The sequence below is a fragment of the Panthera tigris genome, chromosome D3 (assembly GCF_018350195.1).
Source record: "Panthera tigris isolate Pti1 chromosome D3, P.tigris_Pti1_mat1.1, whole genome shotgun sequence".
Taxonomy (NCBI): domain Eukaryota; kingdom Metazoa; phylum Chordata; class Mammalia; order Carnivora; family Felidae; genus Panthera; species Panthera tigris.
In genome coordinates, this window is record NC_056671.1 from 15901306 (window position 1) to 15926600 (window position 25295).

Consider the following 25295-nt stretch of genomic DNA (forward strand, 5'->3'; position numbering starts at 1 on the left):
AAAGGAAAGGAAAGGAAAGGAAGGACGGGGTGCCTGGGTGACTCAGTCTGTTCAGCATCTGACTCTTGATTTCTGCTCAGGTTATGATTTCATGGTTCGTGAGATTGAGCCCCACATCAGGGTCTGCGCTACAGCACGGAACCTGCTTGGGATATTCTCTCTCTGTCTCTGTCTCTCTCTCTCTCAAAACTAAATGGATAACCATTAAAAAAAAAAAAAAGATTACAGAGATAAAAAGGCAAGGCAAGAAAAGACTATTTGAACAGCATCTAAAGAAAACTATATCAAATCTTTCTAAAAGCAAAAAAGAAAATAGCCCTGAAAATATACTATTGATTAAAAGCCCTGAACCTTGTAAGATTTGGGGATTGATGCCTGAAGATTAGAAAAATTAAGCAATGTGGCTCCCAGAAGAAAAACAAATTTGCTAAGGCAGATTTATAAAAATGTAGCCTACTTAAATATTTGGGCAGGTTAGAGAAACCATCAAAATGGCTTTCAACTGGAAAACACTGGGAAACAGTGGAAAACACTCATCATATATTAGGATTACAACATGGCTTGAACTAGAAGTCTGGTTTTGACACCTAGAAATGGATTCCACTCCCCACCTCCCCTCATCACCAAAGATAAAACACTCAAACAGGGTCACCTGGGTGGCTCAGTGGGATGAGCGTCTGACTTTGGCTCAAGTCATGATCTCACGGTCCATGGGTTTGAGCCCCGCATCGGGCTCTGTGCTGCAGCTCAGAGCCCAGAACCTGCTTTGGATTGTGTCTCCATCTCTCTCTGCCCCTCTCCTGTTCATGCTTTCTCTCTCAAAAATAAATAAATATTTTTTAAAAATTAAAAAAAACAAAAACAACCCACTCAGACCCACTGCTTTCCTACTGGCCCTAATCTATGCTAATCATTGGCACATTCAGTCAACATATCCAAAAATAAAAAATGTTTTAAAAAAATCAATTTTTTTTTTTTTAAGTTTATTTATTTTTGAGAGAGAGAGAGTGCGTGCACAAGTGGGAGAGGGACGCGGTTGTGTGTGTGGGGTGGGGGGGGGGGGGAGGGGTCGGGGGGGCTGGACAGAGGATCCAGAGAAGGCTCTGTGCTGACAGCAGAGAGGCTGATGCAGGGCCCAAACTCACCAACTGTGAGATCATGACCTGAGCTGAAGTTGGATGCTCGATCGGCTGAGCCACCCGTGTGTCCCCCAAAATCACCAATTTGTAAAAGCCCAAGCATTTTGGTTTTGTCAATAATAAATCAAATCTCTGTTTTTAATGAATTTCATTTGCACTAATTGATTCCAAAGCGATGTATGTATGAATGAATCTGCTGTGTGTGTCTATGTTACAGATTTTACAGGCTTGCAAGCAAAGACAAAATGTTTCTGGGGAAAACATGAACACAGAGAGGCATTTATGGGTTTCGTGCAGGCTTGGCCATTTGCAGAGCAACCTGGCACTTTGCCTCATTTTTGAGTCTTTTTTCCCAATCTGTGAAGGAAATACATACGTCCACTTTTCCTCTTAGAAGAAACTCTGTCAAACCAACCGGCAACCCTTGAACTCCATCAGTCTGTTCTTCTAACTTACTGAGAGATGATGTGAAGGCCACTTAAGCACAGAGTTTGATAAAGGACCCCATTCTGTGCAAACAATTTTAAAGAAGAATTACCACTTACAGACAGCTACATCATTAGCCCTTTCTATCCCTGGAGATAATTGAGGCCCTTATTTATATAATTTATACCACCTTCTGCAGGCCAGAATAATTTCAGAACATTCTTAAGTGTTTACACTTAATCTGAACACCAGAAAGGAAGGACCGCAGCCCTACTCACAGTTACGAATGTTATTCCAGTCGATTTTGGAGAAGAAAGGGTGGCAGCAAAGGCCTTCAAACTTCAGTCTCTCTTTCTGGCCACACAACAAACTCTGAATCAGATCAAGTAATTCGCTGCTAACTTTTGGATCATCTGGAAACTTCAAAAACCGCTATTCCAAAAAAATAATAATTATTATTTCCTTAGCAAATTCAGTTTCTCATGTCCCCCCAAAAAAGTATTTCTCATATATGCAAGTTTCTTTTTGTTAAAAGGAGGAAGTTTTGTGCCCTCTTAACTTTGGACCAAAGGCATGTTCCCAAAATAAATGGCTTGTTCACATCAATAGGCCTAGTTCCTTTGCAAGAGTTCAATATCCTTCATGATTTGACCTCGGTCCTCTCTCTTGTCTCATGTAGCTACACTCCCCATCTCACTCTTTGCTGTCCAACAATGATGAGCTATTTAAAGCTTCCTGAACAAATCATGCTGTTCTCTCTGCCTAGAACGCCCTCCCCAGCCCGCACCCCTCTTCCACCAGATCACTGCCCAGCTCCACCACCCACCCCCCCGCCCCGTAATCTACTTCTACACAAACACAGTGCACTGTGATTTCCGTGTGATAACAGGGAAAGAAGGCAGAGAGAGCCTTCTGCTCGCTCAACACTGTAAACCTGGTACCTAACCGTGCCTGGTGCCATTCTCTCATTACTGAACGAATGAACTGAAATGAAGGAAATAAATTGGCCCCAAGAATCATCTAAGGGAAAACTTGAACTCAAGAGGAGACTCAAGCATAACAAGTAATATATATATATGTATTAAGCATATAAAATATGAAAATACACATTAAGCATTCCAGAAAGATGAAGTTGGGTCAGTTAGAAAAAAAACTGAAATTTCTCTTCTTCCTTTCAGTTGAAACTAAAACATACATATCTATCATATCCTAAAGAAATGAGCTTAATAGGGGCACCTGGGTGACTCAGTCGGCTGGGTGTCCAACTCCTGATTTCGGCTCAGGTCATGATCTCACCGTCATGAGATTGAGCCATATGTCAGGCTGTGTGCTGACAGTGTAGAACCTCCTTAGGATTCTCTCTCTCTCAAAATATTAAATAAACATTAAAAAAAAGAGAAATGGGGGGGCACCTGGGTGGCTCAGTCGGTTAAGCGTCTGACTTCGGCTCAGGTCACAATCTCACAGTTCGTGGGTCTGAGACCCGCGTCGGGCTCTGTGCTGACAGCTCAGAGCCTAGAGCCCGCTTCGGATTCTGTATCTCTTTCTCTCCTCTACCCCTCCCCCACTCACACTCTGTCTCTCTCTCTCTCTCTCTCTCTCTCAAAAATAAATAAAAAAAATTTTAAGAGAAATGGGCTTAATCTATTAGAATATACACTTATTAGAAAATAGTTTTAATTCTACTTCATATACATTCCTGTATTTCTAATTCCTGCCCCCATTTCAATTTTACTGCCATATTCGATAGCCAGTCATACCGAGAAACAGCATAGCATAACATCAAGAGCATGGACTTCCAAGCCAGACTGACTGTGTTATTCTAGGCAAGATGGTCTTGCTTACATTGTGTGCTTTGGTTTCCTCATCTGTAAAATGGAAGTAATGTCTACCTCTTCCATTGTTTGAGGATTAGCCGAGTTAATGAACCATATTTCATCAAGTCTAGGACTCAGTTATTCCCTTAACAGCACTGAAATAAAAATGCATTTTATAACCAACGAAATATCATAGATTAATTGGCAACAGTTTCTCTTTTTTAACGTTACCTAAAATAATGGCATAGGCTTACAATGACTGGCAGCTGAGAGTCAATAAAACACAATCACTAAAGCGCTTAGGACAGCTTTTGGCACAAAGTGCTTTATAAGTATTTGCTGTTGTTATTATCCAGCACTACTGATTTACATTACAAAGGTTCACTTGTACATTTTTAAATGACAGCTCTCAATATTACTTCAAAATCTACTAATGGCTCTTTACCTGGAAATTCATGATGTTATTGAAGGTTCTGGCTGACGTTCCCTCAGTGAATGGGGATCTTCCATAAACCATCTCATAAGCAATAACTCCCACTGACCACCAGTCACAATCCAGACTATAGACGCCTTTTCCGTCCCCATTCATCACAGTCAACACTTCAGGGGCCATGTAATCTGGGGTCCCAATCGGGAGTTTTGCGTTCACCTGGAAACCCATAAACAAAATGAACACAGCAAAACTTTCAATTATTCTTGAATAGATTGCCGACAGCCACGTTTCAGACACAGGCTGATTTGCCACTGATTACTATTCTCCCAGGCACTTAAACCTTCTGTCAAGTGGCACGCTGTCAGGAAATGCAAACGATTTACTAATTAAAAAAAAAAAAAAAGTACATAATATAATCCAAAGGCAAAAGGGCAAGAGTTGTTGATGATATACGCCCTTTGGTTACACAAATGAGAATTGGGGAAAGAACGGAAGGTGTCTTTCCTGATACATGTTACACAGTATTTCTCTTACTTATGAAAACAGCAAAATGATAATAAATCCTAAAGACGAATCTATAAGATCTATCTACCCATTATTAAAACCTGGCAGCTAGCTGGGGCAACACGATATTGCAAACGCATTGTATCTCAAGTTTAAATATTTGGAATCAACATTCCTACTTCAAGCCACCCACAGGGCAAGACATGATAAGTATCTTCCACCAGAGACCAACGTTAATGAGTTCATTTCCCTCACCCCAAACTCCTGTTCCTGTGGTTGCCTCCCCACTGTTCAGAAATCCACAGCCCTCCAATCCAGTGGCACTCAAGCACCCAACCCTCGCAAAGGTTAGGACAATGTAGTAGGTCTTTTTCTAAAGCTAAATATATCCCATTTAAAGAACTGTCCTTTCTTCTGAGAACTTGTCCTTCCGACTGTTTTAGTGTTTACATGTCCTTTGTTTCTTGAAATGAGGCCTGATAAAAGACTTTCTGCCCCCTACCCCCTTCCCTTCCTAGACAACAGAGGAAGTCAGCAACGTTTTCAGCCTTCAAAATTATTTTGAAGTCTTACTGAGCCATGAAATTTGAAGGCTAAGGATCACCTCTCTGACTTCTTCCCTATCAACACAGAAAGGGCCTGATGTTAGTCATATACTGTGTTGACCAATAATCCTACAGCCGTCCAATAGCCCTGCCTTTAAAGAGGTTTCTCTCGGGGCGCCTGGGTGGCTCAGTCGGTTGAGCGTCCGACTTCGGCTCAGGTCACAATCTCGTGGTCTGCGGGTTCGAGCCCCGCGTCGGGCTCTGGGCTGATGGCTCGGAGCCTGGAGCCTGCTTCCGATTCTGTGTTTCCCTCTCTCTCTGCCCCTCCCCCATTCATGCTGTGTCTCTCTCTGTCTGAAAAATAAATAAATGTTAAAAAAAAAAAAATTTAAAGAGGTTTCTCTCACATCAGCAGTTACATGGGCAGAAACGAACTTTCTCCCTATTAAAGGATGTTGAGTGCCCCTGAGTGACTTTAGATATTTTGTAGGTATGGCCACACCTCTTTAAGGCTGGGCTTTATATTAAGAAAGGCAATTTGCTTTGCTTTGTTTTGACCAGAAACTTAGTCCCCTTCTCTAGGGACAGACACCCAAGCTCTTCCAGCTCATAACTTTAATCTTGTCCATTCCTCTGCCCCAAAGACCCACGATTATAGGAAACAGACCCACTCTCCCTACTCCTTCTCTTTTCACCCCTTTTCTCAAGCCCACCATAGGTTTTCCAAACCCTAAATCCAGACAGCAGTGTGATGCTGTTATTCTTTACACCAGTCATCTGTTGCTTTGGGCAACGGCATTTCCACTGGGAGGACGCCTGGCTGGCCCAGTCAGCGGAACATGCAAATCTTGACCTCGGAGTTGTGAGATCGAGCCCCACACTGGGTGTAGAGATCACATTAAAAAAAAATAAAATCTTTAAAAAAAAAAAAAGAATCTCCACTGCAAGTACCCACTGGGAAAGCTAGACAGTCATACCGCCCAAGAAAACCAAAGGCCATTGTTGATAGACAAAAGTGGGCAGAAAGGATACCACATCTGGTCTAAGACAGGGTACCTTACCCTTGAGGAATTGAAAGTAGCTTAAGTCAAGAGGAAGCCTCGATGCTGGGGAGCCTGAGCTAAGACTTCTATTTTTTTTTGATATGAAATTTATTGTCAAATTGGTTTCCATACAACACCCAGTGCTCATCCCAACAGGTGAAGACTTCTATCTATCTTTTAATGTGTATGTAAATGTTAATGAGCTCAGCACAGGATTCAGATTAAACTACAGGGTTTTAATAAAAACCCTCAATACTGACAATGAGAAATAAAAGTATTTTTTAAATACGAAAACAAGAGGAGAAAAACTGCAATGTCATCACTGATTAAACGCTTACCCGTTATGCCTAATTACCTTGCAGAACCATTAATATGCAATCCTCAAATATGCACTGCTTGCACTTGCTGGGTTTTATTTTATTATCACACTAGATTGTTTGGAAATATTCAGTTCTCCTTGTTTGCAGCGCACGGGGATTGGTCACTTGTTCACAACCAAAGAGTCGAAAGGAACTGGACTGGGTCACGTTATCAGCATGACCCAGCAAAGGGCGTAAGTCACCAATGCCTCATTTTCAAACTCAAGATTAGACTTATCCAAGAGCGTCAGGTAACTCCCTAACTACTGCCCTCTAACAGATATGTGATTATACACATTTATGTCTAATCACTTTATAATTTTCAAAATTTTAAGGAAAATATCCCTAGCTTCCCTTACGGACATCTCTGACATAAAGTATATTAAGTACTTAATAGTAATTAACAAAGGCTTTTAATGACAATTTAATGACTGTTAAATTTCCATTAGCTACCGACCTCCAAGCACATTAAACCCATTTAACACGTAATACCACCATCCTGACAAGGATTTTGCAAGATGGTTTCACTCTCTTCTGGTGGGAATTCACAGCCAGCTAATCTGGGTGAGATATTAAAAGTGGAGCCATGTATTGTGGGCCAGCCTGCCTGACAGTACACCATCTGATAATTAACTAGTTAATTTTCACTGTATTGATAAGGAAGAAAATATACCAATTCAGCAGGAGACAATAAGAAAATGACTAGGAGACAGAAAACTGAGTTGTATTTCAGGAAATAGAGAGGTTAAGGCAAGAAAAAAAAGGGGGTAGATTAACTTAGATTCCTTTACAAGCAGAAAGCAGATGAGAAGTAAGAAAACCACCATCTGCCTCCTCCCAATCCCCTTCCCCTAAAATGCTTATTAAACATAAAACTATTTCAGGGCGCCTGGGTGGCTCAGTAGGTTAAGCATCTGACTTCGGCTCAGGTCATGATCTCACAGTTCGTGAGTTCAAGTCCTGTGTCAGGCTCTGTGCTGACAGCTCAGAGCCTGGAGCCTGCTCCGGATTCTGTCTCCCTCTGCCCCTCCCCTGCTCATGTTCTCTCTCAAAGAATAAATAAACATTAAAAAAAATGTTTTTTTTTTTAAAAACTATTTCAACCTAACTTTCCCCATGTAGCTGCCCAGGGCAGAAAGGAGGGGGGATGGGGGGGCGTATCTCACTATGTTGTTCCTCTTGGGGAAAAGGAATAAAAGCTTTTCACTCCTACATAAATCTCAAAAAAGTCTATCTCCTATGAGTTTCCAACCACTAAATGAGGCTGATTAACACTTAACATGCTATACTGCTCTTTGTTTACAATCTCCTTACAAATGTTTGTGTGAGAGCTGAAAGAGACAGGTTGGAAGCTTCACTATTTGTCACTCTTTGAGATTCTAATAAGGTAAGGTGGGTGACCAAAGTCACACCGCAGGTCAAAGGCATATCTCAGTTCAACAGCCAAACCTCTAGGCAGTATGGCCCCGTGTTAGTAAGGAGAATACTCCAAAGCAACATTCTGACTAAGCGGCTTGGAATAACGACAATGGAAGATGGAAAACCCTATAGATCTAAGAGTCACAAATACCTAAAATTCATAGATAATATTTGTGAGCAGTAGGGAAAGGATTAATTGATTTTGGGTGAGTAACATATATAAATTTCAGTAAATGTAGATTATATATGGTATATTTTGAGTATAATACAAAATATATTCTGAATACAAAAAATATTCTGAACCCCCTTTTCACCTAGGAAACATTCTACTTAAAGGAAGCATGTGCTTAACCCACCAAAAATACAACATATATTTTTTAAAAAGTATAATTCGATATCCATACTCGACTTCACCTAGATTGTAGATTATTGGTCTTCCATAATTAAATGGCCTTTGCACTGAAAACAATGCTAAAAATTCCCTCCTACGTGCTTGTCACATTCTGGCCCTAAAAGTACAAAGTTCTGGAGAGGAGACTCTTCCTCCAAGAGAAGAGGAGATGACTGTTCTCATGTGTTGGACTGAGTGCCGTCTTTCCTTCACCAGACTAATCAGGGATTGAGCACTGAGCTGCAAATAAACCTGAGTGACCCTGGAGGGCTCCCCGGAAGTGAAGGTTGTTCCAATTAGAAGAACTGAAAAGGGTAGTCTGAAGCCCTAAAAAACAGAAATCTGAAATGAAGTAAAGTCCAGTCTCTCCATCAAGGGCTCTGAAGAAAGTGATTCCAGATGCACAGATCAGGCCTTACTTTATTCCCATTTATTTACCAAGTATTGACTTTGGACCACAATCTAGTTTTCCACGTAGATTTTCTTATTGCAAGCACGTAGTGCTGGCTCTCATTAATAAGCTTTCTGATGTTTCTCAACTGACTTGCAATCGTTCTCAACCAGGGGTGATTTTGTCCCCAAGAAACACTGAGCAATGTCTGGAGAGATTTCTGGTTTTCACAACTGGAGGGGAGGGTGTTATCAGCATCTAGTAGATATGTAGCTAAATATCCTAGAATACACAGGAGAGCCCCCTGCAACAAAGAATTACCCAGAGCAAAATGTCAGTGGTGTTGACCATGTACCTATGCTTCAATTATTAGACTATGTACCTATGTGTCAGTTTATTTCTAGATGCATGAGTTCATTACAGTCACTCATGCAATGTACAAGTTTTTCAATCTTAGATGATAAAACTTTGCATTACTTTTTTCCTCTGCTTTATTCCAGTAAATTCAAAACTTAAGTTTTCATACCTGTTTCTGAATTGCACATAATTTTTAAAACATAAAATGCTTTGATCCTATAACCTAATTCTCATTGTAATGATCAAGTAGAATCAATTACAAGAACATAATTTGGGAGGAAGGGAACCAGCACATAGGGAGACTGTTTCTCCAAGGATCTGAACACCAAGCAAATTATCTCAAGTAGGCCTCAGGTCTGCAGAACAGGGTGGCCAGCCCCTGGAGTGCAAAGAGTTAACATAACCCCAAGCCTTTTCCTAATATCAACCTAACAATATTCATCTTTCTTCCAAGGAACTTGAGCAAAAAAGGCAATTTTACATATTTCCCGTCATAAGGACTTAACTCTTAGAGGCTGGAGGGAAAGGGGGCATTTTAAAGAATAACCTCCCTAACCTCTGAATTTGTGCATTTTAACTAGAATCAGTATTTTACTGAGAAAGAATCAAATGCCAAGTTCCTAAGAATTTTGTCCAGGTCACCAAATGACTCCTTTGCAAAATAAGTCTTTAAGTCTAAGTTGATTTTCTCATAGACCTACCATTTTTTTGCATAGTTGCCATGAAAATTCACACTTTAGTATATACCAACTTTATTAGATTTTTTTAAATTTATATATATTTTTTTGCTTTGTCATCTTTTTCTAAAGTATTCTTGCTCTTGGTCTCAGCAGATACCCTCTTGCCTTCCCTTTTTAGCAGGTGGAATACAGCGTAATTTTTACCAAAGATCCAGGACATGGAAATACATTTTCAGCAGTAGGTTCTTAATGCTTAAGGATATTTGTTTAAATGTGCCAGTGATTTATTTCAATTTTGCTGCATAGGAAATAGAAATTTGAGATAAAGAAGATGATAGAAGGCAATCTATAATAAGGAAAATGAAAAGAAAAACAAAATAAGCATTTTCCCTTTTTAACCAAACTATTAAGGATGTTCCTAAAAATGTTTTGTAGGGTATTAACAGATGTTATACATAAAAGGGTGTCAAGATCAAGTAAGTCTGGGAAACAGCTCCTATCCCCCTATCCCCACCCATGGAGAAATCCTGCCATATACTGGCAGATGAAGATTCCAAAATGTTGCTCAAAGTTTTCCCATATTTTCCAAATTTACAAGGACCACAGAACACTTTGTAGCATAATCTCTATTAAGCTATCTTGCTCCATTTTGTTACCATCTTATTCGAGCTCATTTTAGCCGCTGATCCAAAATCCACAAGCTTGATGTGTCCTATTCGGTCAATGAGTATGTTCTCAGGCTTGACGTCTCTAAGAAAATCAGGGCCACAAATTAGTATTGTTTTCTCCACGCCAATCAGCAAGCAACTGTAAACCTAGGATATCAATTCAGCCAAGAATCTCAAGGTCTATGTTCTGCTATACATACCTCCTGATTGATAGATATAAATAATAAGCAAAACATTCTGCAAAACAAATTTAAGAAAAAGAAGGAGAAGAAAGAAAAGGAGGAGGATGAGAAGGAAGAGGAGGAGAAAGGGAAGTAGATGGAAATAGAAAAGAGCAGGAGGGAGAGAGGAAGGGAGGAGAAAGGAACAAATCTAAGTTATTAGATGGATTATTTCTCCTAGAGACACACATTTTACATTATGAAAGCAACAAGGGGATTTGCCTAAGGTCATGTAGCTAAGTCAATGGAAAAACCTGAGATTCTATTCGAGGTCTCATGACTCCTGGCTTAACTGTGGTTCCATTCCCACAACATTCTCTGAGGTACATAAAACGTCACATGAGCAAGGATGTAAAAAAACATTTTTCAACAGAGGGTGGAACACCTGTGTGAATTACTAACTAATTCTATAAGGTCAGAAGTACAACTCCATGGGCTTCTGCCCCTACACGGTGTGCCAGTTCCTTCTGCAAATCAAATTCAGTTCTTCTACCATGTAACCTGAAGAACCCACGCAAGAGTTCTCAGTCTTATCAGCTACATTAACAGATCTTATTAGCAAACTTGAGAACGTTATAATTATAGATCTATTTCACTGCTGAATGAGTAAGCTGAAAGGTCTGCCATTTTGGAAAATATACTTTCAGCCATTTACAGTTAGGACTGGTTAAAATTTGGGGGTGTCTGGGTGGCTCAGTCGGTCGAGCGTCTGGCTCTCAGTTTCGGCTCAGGTCATGATCTCATGGGTTCACGAGTTCAAGCCCCGCATCGGGCTCCACACTGACAGTGCGCAGCCTGCTTGGGATTCTCTCTCTCTCTCCCTCTCTTTCTGCCCCTTCCTACACACTCTCTCTCTCTCACTCTCTACCCCAGAATGAATGAATAAGTAAATAAATAAATAAATAAATAAACTTAAAAAAAAAAAAAAGACTGGTTAAAATTTGGAGGGAGCGTTATTTTGATGCTGAAATCATTCATCCATTCATTCATTCTACTGTGGGACTTGTTAGGTGATACAGATAAATTTTCAGTATACTACCTGAGTCTCACTTACCGATGCACATATCCCATCTGATGAATGCTGTGAACAGCCAAAATCAATTCGGCTAGGTAAAACTGAATCGTACTTTCATCTAATTGGTCCTCGTATCTATTCAAAAGTGACAGCAAGTCCCCTCCAGGCTGATATTCCATGACCTGTATAGAATACCAAAGTTATTAATTCTTCATACACCCCAAAAGCGAATGTCTCAATTAGAGCCTCAAATGCTGCCTGACGTGTTATAATTACAACATCTCCACAAAGCAACCAAGATGTGAGAGACGTATTGTAAGTCACGTAGGATGAGATCCCTGCCCTAAGGAAATTACATCCAATACCCAAGAGAATCACTATAATGAAAGACTAGTCCCAGACACCACGCACAGTGTTTGCAAGGTAAGCTTGAAAAGCTGAATTAAATCCACCCACTCACCTACCCACCCACCCAAGTTGACACCCCAGACATTCCCTAGGATTCGGTACACAGTGTAGATGGAAATTGCTGGAGGGCAACAAACCCTCTGGCATCCCTTCTGTATTTCTCTCAGCACCCAGCAGAACACAGGAAGGGTGCACCAAATGTGATACAACCTTTTCCTGCAACAGTCATCTGACCACGTCTGTTACAAATTTAAATGTGAAATATATACTCTTTGACCTAATAATTCCACTTCTGACCACTTATCTCACAGGAACTTATAGTAGTTTGTAGATCAATAAGACACACAGATTCACTGCAGCATTGCTTGCGACACAGGAGAGAGAAAAAGCCTGGAAATCACCCAAATATCCATCATTAAGAAATTCCTGAAATATGACATATCTAAACCATGGGAGAAGATGTAGATATGAAAAATGAACAGACTCCCTTTATTCATACTGCCGTGGAAAGCTGCCCATGATAATATAAAGTGACATACAGGATAAAGTACAACCTCTTTTTTCTGATAAAAAAATTATTACATTTGTTAACATATACATTATATTATGTTTGAGGCCGGTTTGCCTGGGTGGCTACAAACTGCAGCCTGGTGACTTAAGCTCTCAGCCTTTCAGTTTCATCCACTGTAAAATGAGGATAAGACTAATTCCCTCGCAACACCCTGCCTGGCACCAACAAGGTCTTCAACTGCCAGTCAGGAGTCTTCCTTTCCCGACCTTCGCTGCATAATCCTTTCCTGGCTGGGAGAAGCCGGGACACATTTCGACCACTCTTACTCAGCTCTCTCTCGTCCTTTGCTCTGATTTCCCATTTTGTGAGCCACACTATAAATGTCTTTTGTTTTAAGTTGTCTCAAATCCTATCTGGAAAGAGGCAAGATCCAAATAAACATCTTAAAAAAAAAAAAAAAAAAATACTAAATCTCTCCAGCTACTGCATTCCAGAAGCCAATTTTGGGATGTGAATTCTCTCCCTCCTCCTCCAAACTCCTGTTTGCTTTTGGTCCAGAATTAGAAGAAAGCTCTAGTCGAGTGAGACATGGAGCATCTGTACATTCCGCAGAGGCCCCAGGCTGGTCCAGTAAAGATTCTGCCCAGCACCGAGTCAACCCTACCCCAGAGACCCCTGGAGGAGCCAGTGACCTGCATGTCCTCCCCAAGGGCTCTGGGTCACCTGGGAGTCTCCCCCACTCACGTGGCATCTTGCATGGAGCAGAGAGTCAACCAGATACTGGACAATTTGAAGAGTAAGGTTCCATTTGCACTGTAATTATTGGGGAAAAAATGATTTATGACCTAACAAGAAGGGTGAAGTGTAGAAGGAGTGGCGGCTAAAATGCAGCCTTTATTGCCCCAAAGTTCACAGCAGATTGAAAGCTACCAGTCCCAGTCCTAGAAGAACCCACAGGAGCCACCTGGCTGCCTAAAGCTCGCCCACTCATCCCAACCTGGTTCTCCACAGGCCCTAGTTATGTCGGTGAATGTTAATTTTTATATCTGTTTTAAACATATATTGCCATTAAAAAGGTCTTAAATGCCCTCTCCCCTCCCCAAAAAAATCACCAGTAACAACAGAAGTACTCATGCTTTTAGAACGGAAACATCTTAAAATAGGAACAATGCATATTTATGACGATACATCGCAGTTAAAAACTTTCTAACCTGGCTCTATTAAAGATGTGAAAAATAGGGGCGCCTCGGTGGCTCAATCGGTTGAGTGTCCAACTTCGGCTCAGGTCATGATCTTGGAGTTTGTGAGTTCGAGCCCCGTGTCAGGCTCTGTGCTGACAGCTCGGAGCCTGGAGCCTGCTTTGGATTCTGCGTCTCCCTCTCTTTGCCCCTCCCCTACTCATGCTCTCTCTCTCTCTCTCAAAAATAAACATTTTTAAAAACTTTTTATAAAAAAAAAAAGATGTTAAAAATAGAATGGCTGTAAGTTTAAGGATGACAAAGTCAAACATATAGCACCCACTGGCAACTTTTAGGAGCTCACAAACTGACCGCTCTGTAATACTTCACAACTTCACAACTATTCCTGGAGACTCTATTTTGTAATGACCAGTAAAATAGTTCAGAAAATAAGAACCATCTCTTAAAAGGCAAAAAGATATGTATTCTGTGTGCTTATTCAGAAGATCCAATTTCCTGAGCTGAAAATCCCCACCAAAACTAAGATCAGTCTTTTCTGAGTCAAACAACTTTTCATTTCTTCAAAACCAGGGTTGATTGGGAAGACAAGTGACAAAAATTACAACAGCTGCGAGGCAGCATGTTCCACAACATGGGACAAAATAGACACGAAATGACAAACCCCTAAATAGACTGGGTCCTTATCAAAGAACTAATCAGGCTTGAGCCACCAACACGATCCCACATTACCACCCTAAAAATTCAAGTGCCCACCGTTAGAGAACACAATTTGGACATTTACTGAGTAAATCTGTTATCCCCATCCCAAAGCTATCCTGCTGGGGTACAGTCGCTCATTCTGCCAAAATGGGGAACAGGGCTTGTGTGTGGTCAACTCAAGCTTAACCAATCATCTTGCTGTTAAGCTTAGACATATAGAACAGGACTTGGGCACTTTCAGAAAACACCTCTGGACTTTTAAAAATGGTACCAAAGCAAGAGGCTCCAAAAGCATCATCAAAAGTCAAAAATTAAGGGGCACCTGGGTGGCTCAGTTGGTTAAACATCTGACTCCTGATTCCGGCTCAGGTCACTATCTCATAGTTTGTGAGATCGAGTCCCATGTCAGGCTCTATGCTGATGGTGTGGAGCCTGCCTGGGATTCTCTCTCCCTCTCTCTCTGCCCCTCCCCAGCTTGCTCGCGCTCTGTCAAAAAATAAACATAAAAAAAATTTTTAAAACAAAGTCACAAATGAAGAGCCTTTAAATCTCCTTACCAGATGGCTTGCTATGAACTAAACACCAGGGTCAGAAGAACACGATAAACCATTAAAGGCCAAAGTCACCACCCAGGCTGTCCCAGACAACCCATTCACAGCACCTGCTTTTGTCCAAAAGTGTGACTCCGTCCAGGACTCTGACTACTCAGAGATGCCTGGTGAGGCACTGATACCCCCAAAATGTGGCTTGTCAAACCTGCCTGTCCATCAGAATCACCCAGGGAGGTGCTTTTGAAAAACAGAAAAAAAACACATTCATCAAAAAAAAAATTTTTTTTTTGAGTGCCTGCTGTGTGTCAGGCACTATTCTAGATATAAGGAAAACAGCAGAGAGTAAAACAGACAAAAGTCCTTTGCCTTCATGGAGCTGGAATTCTAGAGGAATGAAAAATAGCGAACATTAAGCAGTATGAAAGGGTAAAGTAGGTTTCATTCTCACCCCAACCGGTTATTCAGGGAGCTTGTTAAAAATCCCAGTGACCGTGGGTGAGGTCCAGACACCTGCATTTTTAAGGAGCCACCGGGGTGATTCTGACGCAGCCAGCCCAGCACTGTACTGAGACCCGCTGCTGAGGAAGTTGTGGAGACAACGTGGCTCCCTGCTTCAAGCGGGTGAAAAGTTTCTACAGCAAGAGGTGCCCTTGATACAGCCAACACTCCTGCTGCTTGACGTGTTTTTCAATGACTACCTACAGCCTTTCTGACCATCACGACGAGATCACCAGCAACAAAGAGCCGGAAGGTAACCAGTCCGTCAGCACAGAGGCAACAATCCTCCACGGATGGATGAGACATGTGCCTGCCCGCAACGACCAGCTGCAGGTCACCCAAATGGCACTCACCAAGGCATGGTAATCAAAGGCTGGGCGACGGGAGGAGGAAAAGGGCCCTATAGGGAAACAGCCCTAAACAATGCGGCAGCCCTGCAGATGGCAGAGAAAGCACAGCAGCTGACAAACAAGCCTGGCTTGGAGCTATCACAGACTTGCTCTTTTAAAGCAAAGACATTCAGGCCAACAGAGACAAACCCTTCTAATGGCAGCAGCTGCAGATACTAATTAAAGGGCAAATCTTACATGTGTTCGGTTTGGAAGGAGTAGAGGCCTCTCTGTTGGTGTTTGCAGCTACACCCCAAGTACAGGGATAGCAAGGGATAGCAATGCCCATCAGTTGTGTGGCATTTGAAACAAAAGACAAGAGTGTGTGTGTGTGTGTGTGTGTGTGTGTGTGTGTGTGTGTGTATGCGCACGTGCACATGAATGCACATACATGCACACCTGCATGCGCTCATATCCATATGTGGGGAAGGGGTGAGTATTTAATAGTCCTTGTACCCTATTCCAATTTGCACAGGGTGTCATTAGAAGCATGCTGTGCTGGCCACCCTTTCAGCAACGTGCCCTTGAAATGCTTGCACTACAATCAGCCTGCCTGAAAGTGCCACGGAAATGTAACAATGGTGTTGGCATCATTATCTGCCCTGTGGACTGTCCCTGATCTTTGGCATCTGGGAGGAAGGAAGGGCTTCTCAAAGCAGAGTGGTCCCTGGCAGGGACTCTAAATTATTCTTCATGAAAGGCAAGGTCACCAAGAGAAAAAGAGAGAAGACCTTTTTTTTTTTTTTTTTTTTTTTTCAGAAAATAGGAATCCCAGCCTGATTCATCCATCTATTCAGAAAAATCCTCATTGAGCACTGAATCATCCAGCGTCTTGGCAAGAAACAGACTGCACACTCAAACTAGGTAACTGAGGACATGAATTAATGAAGCACCCTGCCCTGGTGAAGAACCCTGGGGCTAGTTAAGAGCTGGGGAGTAGGTACCACTTGTCAACCTGAAAGAGCAAAGAGCAAGGGACAGGATCTGAGAAACTTCACCATTGTTGAAGGAGCAAAAGGAGGAAGAAGTAGCCAGAAATTAACTGTAACTATAGCCGTAGGACCATGGTTCTCCAAGTGGGGCCCCCAGACTAGCAGCAGCATCACCTGGGACCTGGTTGCAAATTCTTGGGCCCCATCTTCAATCTACTAAGCCAGAAACTGGGACCATGGGACAAGACAAACTGGGACAATGGAACAAAATTGTGACGACTAAGACTTTAAATGCATTCAGTTGAAATATGCCTCGAAAGACCAGGACATAAAACAACTATTTTGAAGGCACAAAGAACCCCTCCAAGGCAATAATATACTCAGCAACTGAATTGGGGTCAATAAGAGGTATTAATATCTCATTTCACCAATGAGAACATTGAAGCCGAAAAGGCCAATGACTCCAGAGAGACCAACCAAGGAAGAGTAATAAAACAAGAACCTATATTCTAAGTAACAGCTTCCTTCCGACGGGCAGCCAGCTTCCAAACCCAGGCTTCTGAAACAGCAACATGAGAACATGCTGGTGAGTTTTGAGACATGCCTGAAAACTGGATAATCTTTTCTGAGAGATCAAAACAGCACATGTCTCACTGTCAAAACTATCATAAGCTGCCACATTTTACGAAAATAAACAATGAAGTTGTATTTGTTAACTCTCTCCAGACTCCCAGTGTCAGCAGAGGCTAGAGCCCAACACCCACAGGCCACAGGGGTCACTGTCTAAAAACAGCCAAGCTCCAAACTGTCCCTACAAAGGAAGGAAATACCACCTGTGCAACTGCTTCGGTGCAAAGCGAGACAATATAAAGAACTAATCCCAAGCAGGACTTCAGAACCGGGGACGGAACAGAAGTGCTTTGGGATGTGACAGTGTAACATAATGGGTAAAAGTATGGGAGGTGGATCTAGGGGGCCCGGCTTCAAAACCCAGATCTCTTATTGCCTACAAAAGTAGGTGTTTTAACCTCTGTGGCAGACTACAACTGGTCCCCCAAATCCATTCTTCCTGAAGCTGGAGGATGGCCATGCCACTAGATGGTATAGATGTAAGGGCATATGATCAAGTTCTAGTCAATAAAATAGGAAAGGAAATGATGTGCCCCACTTTCATATCTTTCTAAGTAAAAGGAATTTGCTTGTTCTGTCCTCTACTCCTTTTTCCTACCAGCCAGGTGAAATGAGAATATGAAATACCCGACTTCAACCACATCAAAGAGGACAACATCCTAAGGGATGAGGAGCCACAAGATGGAAGGAACCTGGGTCCCTGGATTATCACATGCAACAGAGCTGCTCCGTCAGTTCCGACTGTATTTTGGTATCTTTTTGTTACAGTAGCTTAGTCTATACCTTAACTAATACATCCTATGTGGAACTGGGGGAGAAAAAATTGGAATGAACAGAGGGAAGTCAATGTGAGGCCACTGTAAGGAAAGAAGATTCATGGATCGGTTGTGACTCAGAGCAAGGGCAGCCTGAAGACACATGGCATGAAAAACATCAATACAAAGCCAGCAAGCTTTAAGAATCCCACAAAGGGCTTAGATGCAACAATACTACAAGTGGTGAGTTGCAAAACAATGGTTTCTTTGTAAAGACCAGCTCCTTCCTGGAAGGACACTGGTGAAGGCATCTGTTATACAGAATTGAACAGATTTCATCATGAACCAGACCAACAAAGCGCTGTTTCCATGGGCTGCCTGCCAGAACACAGAACTAGCCTTGTTATATAGAACCAGACATTAATACAATGGACTTCATTGAAATTTTCTATACGCCAGAAAATGGCAAGCCACATTCATTGGTATGTAACGACAAATAAATTTTTAACCATCAAATTTCAAAAGGATCCAAGTTCAATTTCCCTGCACTGCACTCCAAATTTTGAAAATCCCACTGGATCTAACTTGAATTACATACTTTAGAGAATAAAACTCATACTACTCATGTGTGATTTCCATAACACAGTAAGTAAATCTGTATGTAAATCAATTTCTATGAAATTAATCAGACATTCGTTGAATAAACGCATCTTAAGCATTTACTTGGGGAAGCACCACAGGAAGCAAGGGAAACAGAATCCCTCCATTAGTGGAGGGAGGTGTAGCCTGGTAGGGTAGCCCAACACCCACTCATGAAGAGGACACACAGGGTGTTATGAGTATGCAGCCAGAAGGGCAACCCTCCCAGAAGAAGAGAGGCCAGGATGAGTTTCTGGAAGAAGTGATACCTGGCCCAAGTCCAGAAGGAGAAACAGGAGTTAGCCTGGGAAACAGGGAAAGAGGGAACAGCGTGGAGAAAGGTCAGAGGCCAGATCAAAGAACCAAAGGAAGGTCAGGATGAATGTAAAGTAAAAACAAAGAAATGGTAAGCAACAAGCCTAGAGGTATATATGAAAAAGGCCTTGGAAACCACATGGAAGAGTCTGGACTTTATCCAGAGGGCAGCAGGGAGTCTTAAAGGGTTTTAACAGTGGGATGACTTGGCTGCAGTGTGTAGAAGACCTGGGGGAAGGGCAAGACAGATGGCAGGGAGAACACTTAGGAGGTTACTGCAGTAATGCAGGCAAAAAAAGATGGCAGCAGGAACTCACCCAGTCGAAGCAAGAATGGAGAGAAGAGACAGCTTTGAGAAATATATAGGTCACCGATTCCTACTTGTTTTATTCACTGATTTCTAAATGGATCTTCAATTAAACTGCATTTGCATTACAAGTGAACGTTCAACTGCCAGGGAGCTTAGGATAATTTATGTTTCCCCAAACTTCAAAGGTTTGGTGATCTATAAGTGGTCAATAGATACAATGGAATTTTGGTACTTCACGATACCAATATAGATCTATGGTCCCCTTATCTTGTGGCAGAATGTATTTCCAGATGCAGAAATGTTCAGATTTTAGAAAAGTAAAATGGTGCATTTACTTTATGTTATCTAACACCCTAGGGTATGGCTTGAGATATCACCCTGTAATCAAATGCAATCAAAATCACAATTTTTTGGCAAAATTACAAATAGTCACACTAAAGGGAATGAAGAAGAGATTCAGGTCAGGTTTTGCTGCCAAATAAGTAACTAAGGAACTTGAGGTTATTCAGAGCTCTGGGCATTTGAGAACTGCAGATAAAGAATGGGGGATCTATAATCATATCTTAGTTCCAATGCTGAGTTTGGATATTTATAAGAAAACTGTACCCTTAGCAAGCATTTTACTCCAAATTACCAACATACTTGAGAAGAGAATGCAGACAGGGAAATAATTACAAGATCCCATCAGCAATACCCAACTGAGCTATGAAAGAAGGGTGTAAAAATGTCATTGCAGCCAGGTATCAATGTGCTGAGGCAACTAGAACTCCAGGAGACAGCTGTTTTGAGATCATTCCCCTCTTGTAAGATGGCGGCTAGAAAACCTGGAAAGATGGTCATTAAGCTAGGAATGCCAATGCCAGGGGCAACATCCAGATGGAAGCCCCACGGACAAAAGGCCCAAAAAAGGAAGCCCCCTGCCACTGGGAGGTCTCTTAGCAGAGGAGAGGCTGATATTCCCAGACCATAAGGCATTCCAGTTAGGCTGTGCCCAAGCGGAAGTCCACAGCAGTTAATTACACGATTAAAAAGAAAAAGGGAAGGTCTACCACTAGGACAAAGTCAATTGGTAGGGATAAAAATGGTGGCACCAAAGAGGTTAAAATTTTTGAAATGACCAGGTATTACCCTCTTGAAGATGCACTTTGAAAAGTGTTGAGCCATGAAAACAAAAATAGAAACAAAACTACTAGTCAACACAAAGGAAACTACGAGCTGGTATCACTCCCAGGGCCCCTCTGGTCATCCTCATTGGCCACCCGAATACAAGCAATGTCAACCACCAGTTGTCATCACTGTTACATAGAACACTTAGAATTTGTCATCACCTCTACCATGTGGTTAGTGCAAGGCCAATCTCCTAATGCATTTGTATGTAAACATTCTTGCTCAGAAGGCTAGGTGGGGCTGGGGCTCAGAAGGCTGTGGGGGGTACTTCTCTACCAGCAATAGGTTCTCAACTAATAGGAAACCAAATAAAGTGCTTATTACAGGTCACAAATAAAGGCAATAAAGTCCCCCAAAACTATCCAGTGGAAGTTTGAGATAAATTGGAATCCAACCCTTTCTTACCCTTTCCTCTTACATGAGCCTCTATAAGAGTTTCTCTCCATTCAAGGTAATAGTATGATAGTCTTGTTTTAAGGGCTTAATCAGGAACAAAAATTGTTTCTGGGATAAATTTTTTTACTTTAGGAATCTAAGCCCCCAAGAACCTAAACAAGGCTCCAGAATTAATTTTAGTATTGTGAAAGTTATGCTACACATACATCAGAAATACTATGGCATTGTTCAAAAGAACAAGGCAGATCTGTATGTACTGACATGGAAAAATGTCCAGGGTAAATTGCTGAAAGGCAAAAAGCAAGCTGAAGAGTAGAAAGTAATATACAAGTTTCATAAAACAAACTATATACATGTGTTATAAATATAGACATGGAAATATTTTTTCCACGAGGGTCAGGAAGAACATACATAACCAATAATAGGTTCCCCTAGGGAAAGGGATTAGAAAGAAAGGTAGAGAACTTTCCCTATTTCATACGGTTCTGCAATGTTTGCATCTTCTTAAAGTAACTGTGCATTATCTCAATTTTTAAAAATTAAAAAATTTAAATGATGTTCACTAGACTTAGTGGTTGATCATTTCGCAGTATATACAAATACTGAATCATTACACTGTACACCTGAAGCTAATGTAATGTTGTATGTCAATTATGTCTCAAAAAAAAAAAATTAAAGCAAGAGTCTATTAAAGGTAGTATCAGACTATTTCCAAATAAATGATTTCTCATTATTGCCCTTTAAGCCACAGCTACAATACTCAACAATAAATGGGGCTGTTTCTAAATGGGATAGCCCTTCATCTTTAGGACAAGGAGAACAGGGAGACACCTTAAAGTCAGGACAGCAACTCAACAGAGCATATGGACAAGAAACACATCCAATTCTATGTCTATGATATCTGAGTATCAGCACTGGACTAATTTCAGAGAGATGGATGAAAAGACTCACCAGATAAAGGTTATTTTTGTCCTGAAAGGCGTACTGTAACTGGGGAATCCAAGGGCTTGTGCTCTGAGATAATATGTTCCGTTCTTCCTCAAAAAATGAAACCTAGGGGGAAAAGAAACCCTTTAGACAATTATAATATAAAGAACAAAGTGTTAGGGGAGGGGTGAATGTCCCAACCTCTCTTTTTTTTTTTTTTATTTATTTTTTATTTTTTAATATATGAAATTTACCGTCAAATTGGTTTCCATACAACACCCAGTGCTCATCCCAAAAGGTGCCCTCCTCAATACCCATCACCCACCCTCCCCTCCCTCCCACCCCCATCAACCCTCAGTTTGTTCTCAGTTCTTAACAGTCTCTTATGCTTTGGCTCTCTCCCACTCTAACCTCTTTTTTTTTTTTTCCCTTCCCCTCCCCCATGGGTTTCTGTTACATTTCTCAGGATCCACATAAGAGTGAAACCATATGGTATCTGTCTTTCTCTGTATGGCTTATTTCACTTAGCATCACACTCTCCAGTTCCATCCACGTTGCTACAAAAGGCCATATTTCATTTTTTCTCATTGCCACGTAGTATTCCATTGTGCCAACCTCTCTCTTTAAGCCTAAACTGATGTCTCTAGTTTAAGAAAAGAAAAACCATCCCTTAGCCCAGCACTCCACAAATTTCATTCATTCATCTACTTTGCTCATGATTTTTGCCAGATCTGTGTATTATCTGTCCAATTATTTACTTTTGTCCTTAAAGCAACTCACTTCTTTTGAATCTAAATATCTCCCTCTTTTTCTTCTTCACCTTCTCTCCCTGAATAATTCAGTCCTAAATCCATTAGGTGGAACAGAACAAGGTAAGCATCCATAACAGGTAGTAGGGAGAGTGGGACACAGTGGCCCAGAACAGGGTGCCAAGCCCAAGCAGGGTGAGGAGGGCGGCAACTATGTGTGTGTGTGGGGGGGGGGGGGGGGGGGCAGGGGGAGGCAGTCCAATATCAGGTATCAAGGGCCCAAATAGGGTGAGGAAGCCATCCACATGCAGCGATAGCCTGGAACAGGGCATCTAAGCCTACCAATGAGAAGAGTGGCAGCAAAGACAGTAGACTGGATACACAGAGATGCATAAAATAAGCTAAAATATTATGGGTGATATCAGAGAAGGGAGCTACAAACACAGAAAGGGTGAACACTAGAATACACTCAGGGAAGTTGGACTGGACCTGGACGTACTGGTATGAACACATGGTTTTTCAATATACAGAGATGGAGAAATAGAGAAATAAATGTGTGTGTGTGTGTGTGTGTGTGTGTGTGTGTGTGTGCACGCGCACGCAAGTAGCTATATTAAAAACCTGAATTTCTATTCTCTAGCTCTGCTCACTGAAAGGGATCTGGAAGCAGTGACACTCCAACAGCAATAAGGACACCTAGTACCCGGATCTTGGTTTCTAAATACCATTTTACACTAAAAGGAACAGGCACCCTTTGAGAAAGGTCTGATTGCAAGGGTGGGGCAGGCAAGGTAAAAGTACAAGAGCTTTAACATCTTGCACCAGAAAGACAGTAACTCAAAGATGGGGATGCGTCAAAAGACACAGAAATCAACCTGAAGAGATTCTCATGGCCCAGCTTAGAGGGACGATTTGAGTATAAAAATACATAATGACAGGAATGGCTTCTACTTCATTGACTTAAACAGGAACATGCAAGTCCATACAGCTATAAATTAAGAACCTGAAAGTTTTAGGAGGATCGGGTATTTCCACAGTCTGAAAGCACCTCCCTACAGAATACTCATGTAATGACGAAGAAGAAAGGGGTGGCCCTACAGTGGAGAAGCATGGCCGATACCTAAGTGAACATCGACATGAATGTGACAAACTGAAATGGGGTCACCCGGTGGGACTCAATGAGAAGAATAGAACATCTTGTCTGTGATATTCTTGCCAAAGATCTATAACCTGAATGAACCTGAGCAACATTAAACATATCTGTATGTTTACAAAATAACTGGCCTGTAATCTTCAGAATGGCCAAGGTCATGAGAGTCCAGGGAAAACTGAGAAGCTGGTCCAGACTGAAAAAGACTAAAAAGACAGGACAACTAAATGTTATGTGTGATCCTGAGCTTGACCCTTTTGCTCTAAAAGACCATGAAACAGTTGGTGGACCATGAACGGGGTCTTAGGATTAGATGGCAGTAACGTAGCATTGTGTCTTTTCCAATAGTGATGGCTGTATTGTGGTTCACAGGAGAGCGTCCTTCTTGTAGGAAATGCACACTGAAGTATTTGGAGGTAACAGGGCACCACTGGCAACATGTTTTCAAATGGCTCAGGAAGAAAAAAGTTGTTCATAGTTTGTGATAGTTTTACATGTCAACTTAGCTAGGCTATAGCACCCAGCTAATCTTAAGCATTGCCGTGAAGATATTTTGTAGATATGGTTAACAAGTCAACATCTACAATCAGTTGATTTTAGTAAAGGAGATGATCCTTCCTGGGTGGGTCTCAGCCAATCATATGAAATAACAAAAGTGAGGCTTCCCTGATAAAGAAGAAATTCTGCCTCAAGTTTGCATTATCAGTTCTAGTGCAAGAGTTTCCAGCTTATTGGCCTCCCCTACAGATTTCAGACTTTACAGTCCTTACAATTGGGTAAGTCATCCATACACGTGTATGTATGGATATTCAATGTGTATATGTATATATATTTAATGTGCATATTTTTATATATTATAGAATCCTGGCTGATACACTGTGCTTGCAACTTTTCTATAAATCTGTGACTATTTCAAAATAAAAATTATTTAACTTTAGGGGCACCTGGGTAGCTCAGTTAAGCATCCGACTCTTGGTTTTGGCACAAGTCACGGTCTCATAGTTCGTGAGATCAAGCCCTACATCGGGCTCTGTGCTGACAGAATGCAGCCTGTTTGATTCTCTCTCTCCCTCGCTCTCTGCCCCTCTCCCGCTCTTGCTCTCTCAAAATAAATAAAACTTCAAAAAAGTAGTAATAATTTAACTTTAAATATGCCTTCTTCCATTTATTTTAACATCTATAAAACTCCCAGGTTTTAACACGCTAGTTAATATTAGACTACTAAACACCTCAAAATAGTTTTGTCCATGTACTACCTAAAATCATCTTGCATACCACCAGTGCTATATCGAACACATTCCAGAAACAACCCAACTTCTGTAATCTCCTGCACCTGATCTGTGGTCCTTCTTTCCTGGCACATAAAAGGTGTTCAGTGAAGGTTGGCTGAACTGAGAAGGCTACATCTTCATTTGCTCACCATTGGCTCCTCATCTGACCCCTGAAGCCTCCATTAAAATAAAGTCTCAGGTGCCTGGGTGGCTCAGTTAAGCATCTGACTTTGGCTCAGGTGATGATCTCACGGTTCGTGAGTTCGAGCCCCCCATCAGACTCTGTGGTGACAGCCCAGAGCTTGCTTCAGATTGTGTATCTCCTTCTCTCTGCCCCTCCCCCACTTGCACTCTGTCTCTCTAAAAAATAAACATTAAAAAATTATTTTTA

At 41.5% G+C, this 25295-nt stretch overlaps 1 protein-coding gene across 10 annotated transcripts in view; it reads right to left on the reverse strand.

Moving 5' to 3' along the window:
* CIT (citron rho-interacting serine/threonine kinase) overlaps positions 1 to 25295 on the reverse strand; it is a 162515-nt gene that overhangs the window by 121234 nt on the left and 15986 nt on the right. For 7 of the 10 annotated variants that reach the window (XM_015542629.2, XM_015542628.2, XM_015542627.2 and 4 more), the window contains exons 5-9: positions 21759 to 21860; positions 11448 to 11590; positions 10161 to 10254; positions 3828 to 4031; positions 1844 to 1997 (exon numbers count right to left, since the gene is read on the reverse strand). In XM_015542629.2, the coding sequence (XP_015398115.2) occupies positions 1844 to 1997; positions 3828 to 4031; positions 10161 to 10254; positions 11448 to 11590; positions 21759 to 21860 (697 nt within the window). Of the gene's footprint in view, positions 1 to 1843; positions 1998 to 3827; positions 4032 to 10160; positions 10255 to 11447; positions 11591 to 13071; positions 13141 to 21758; positions 21861 to 25295 lie in introns of all 10 variants that reach the window. The other 3 variants (XM_042963234.1, XM_042963232.1, XM_042963233.1) reach the window with 1 other exon arrangement.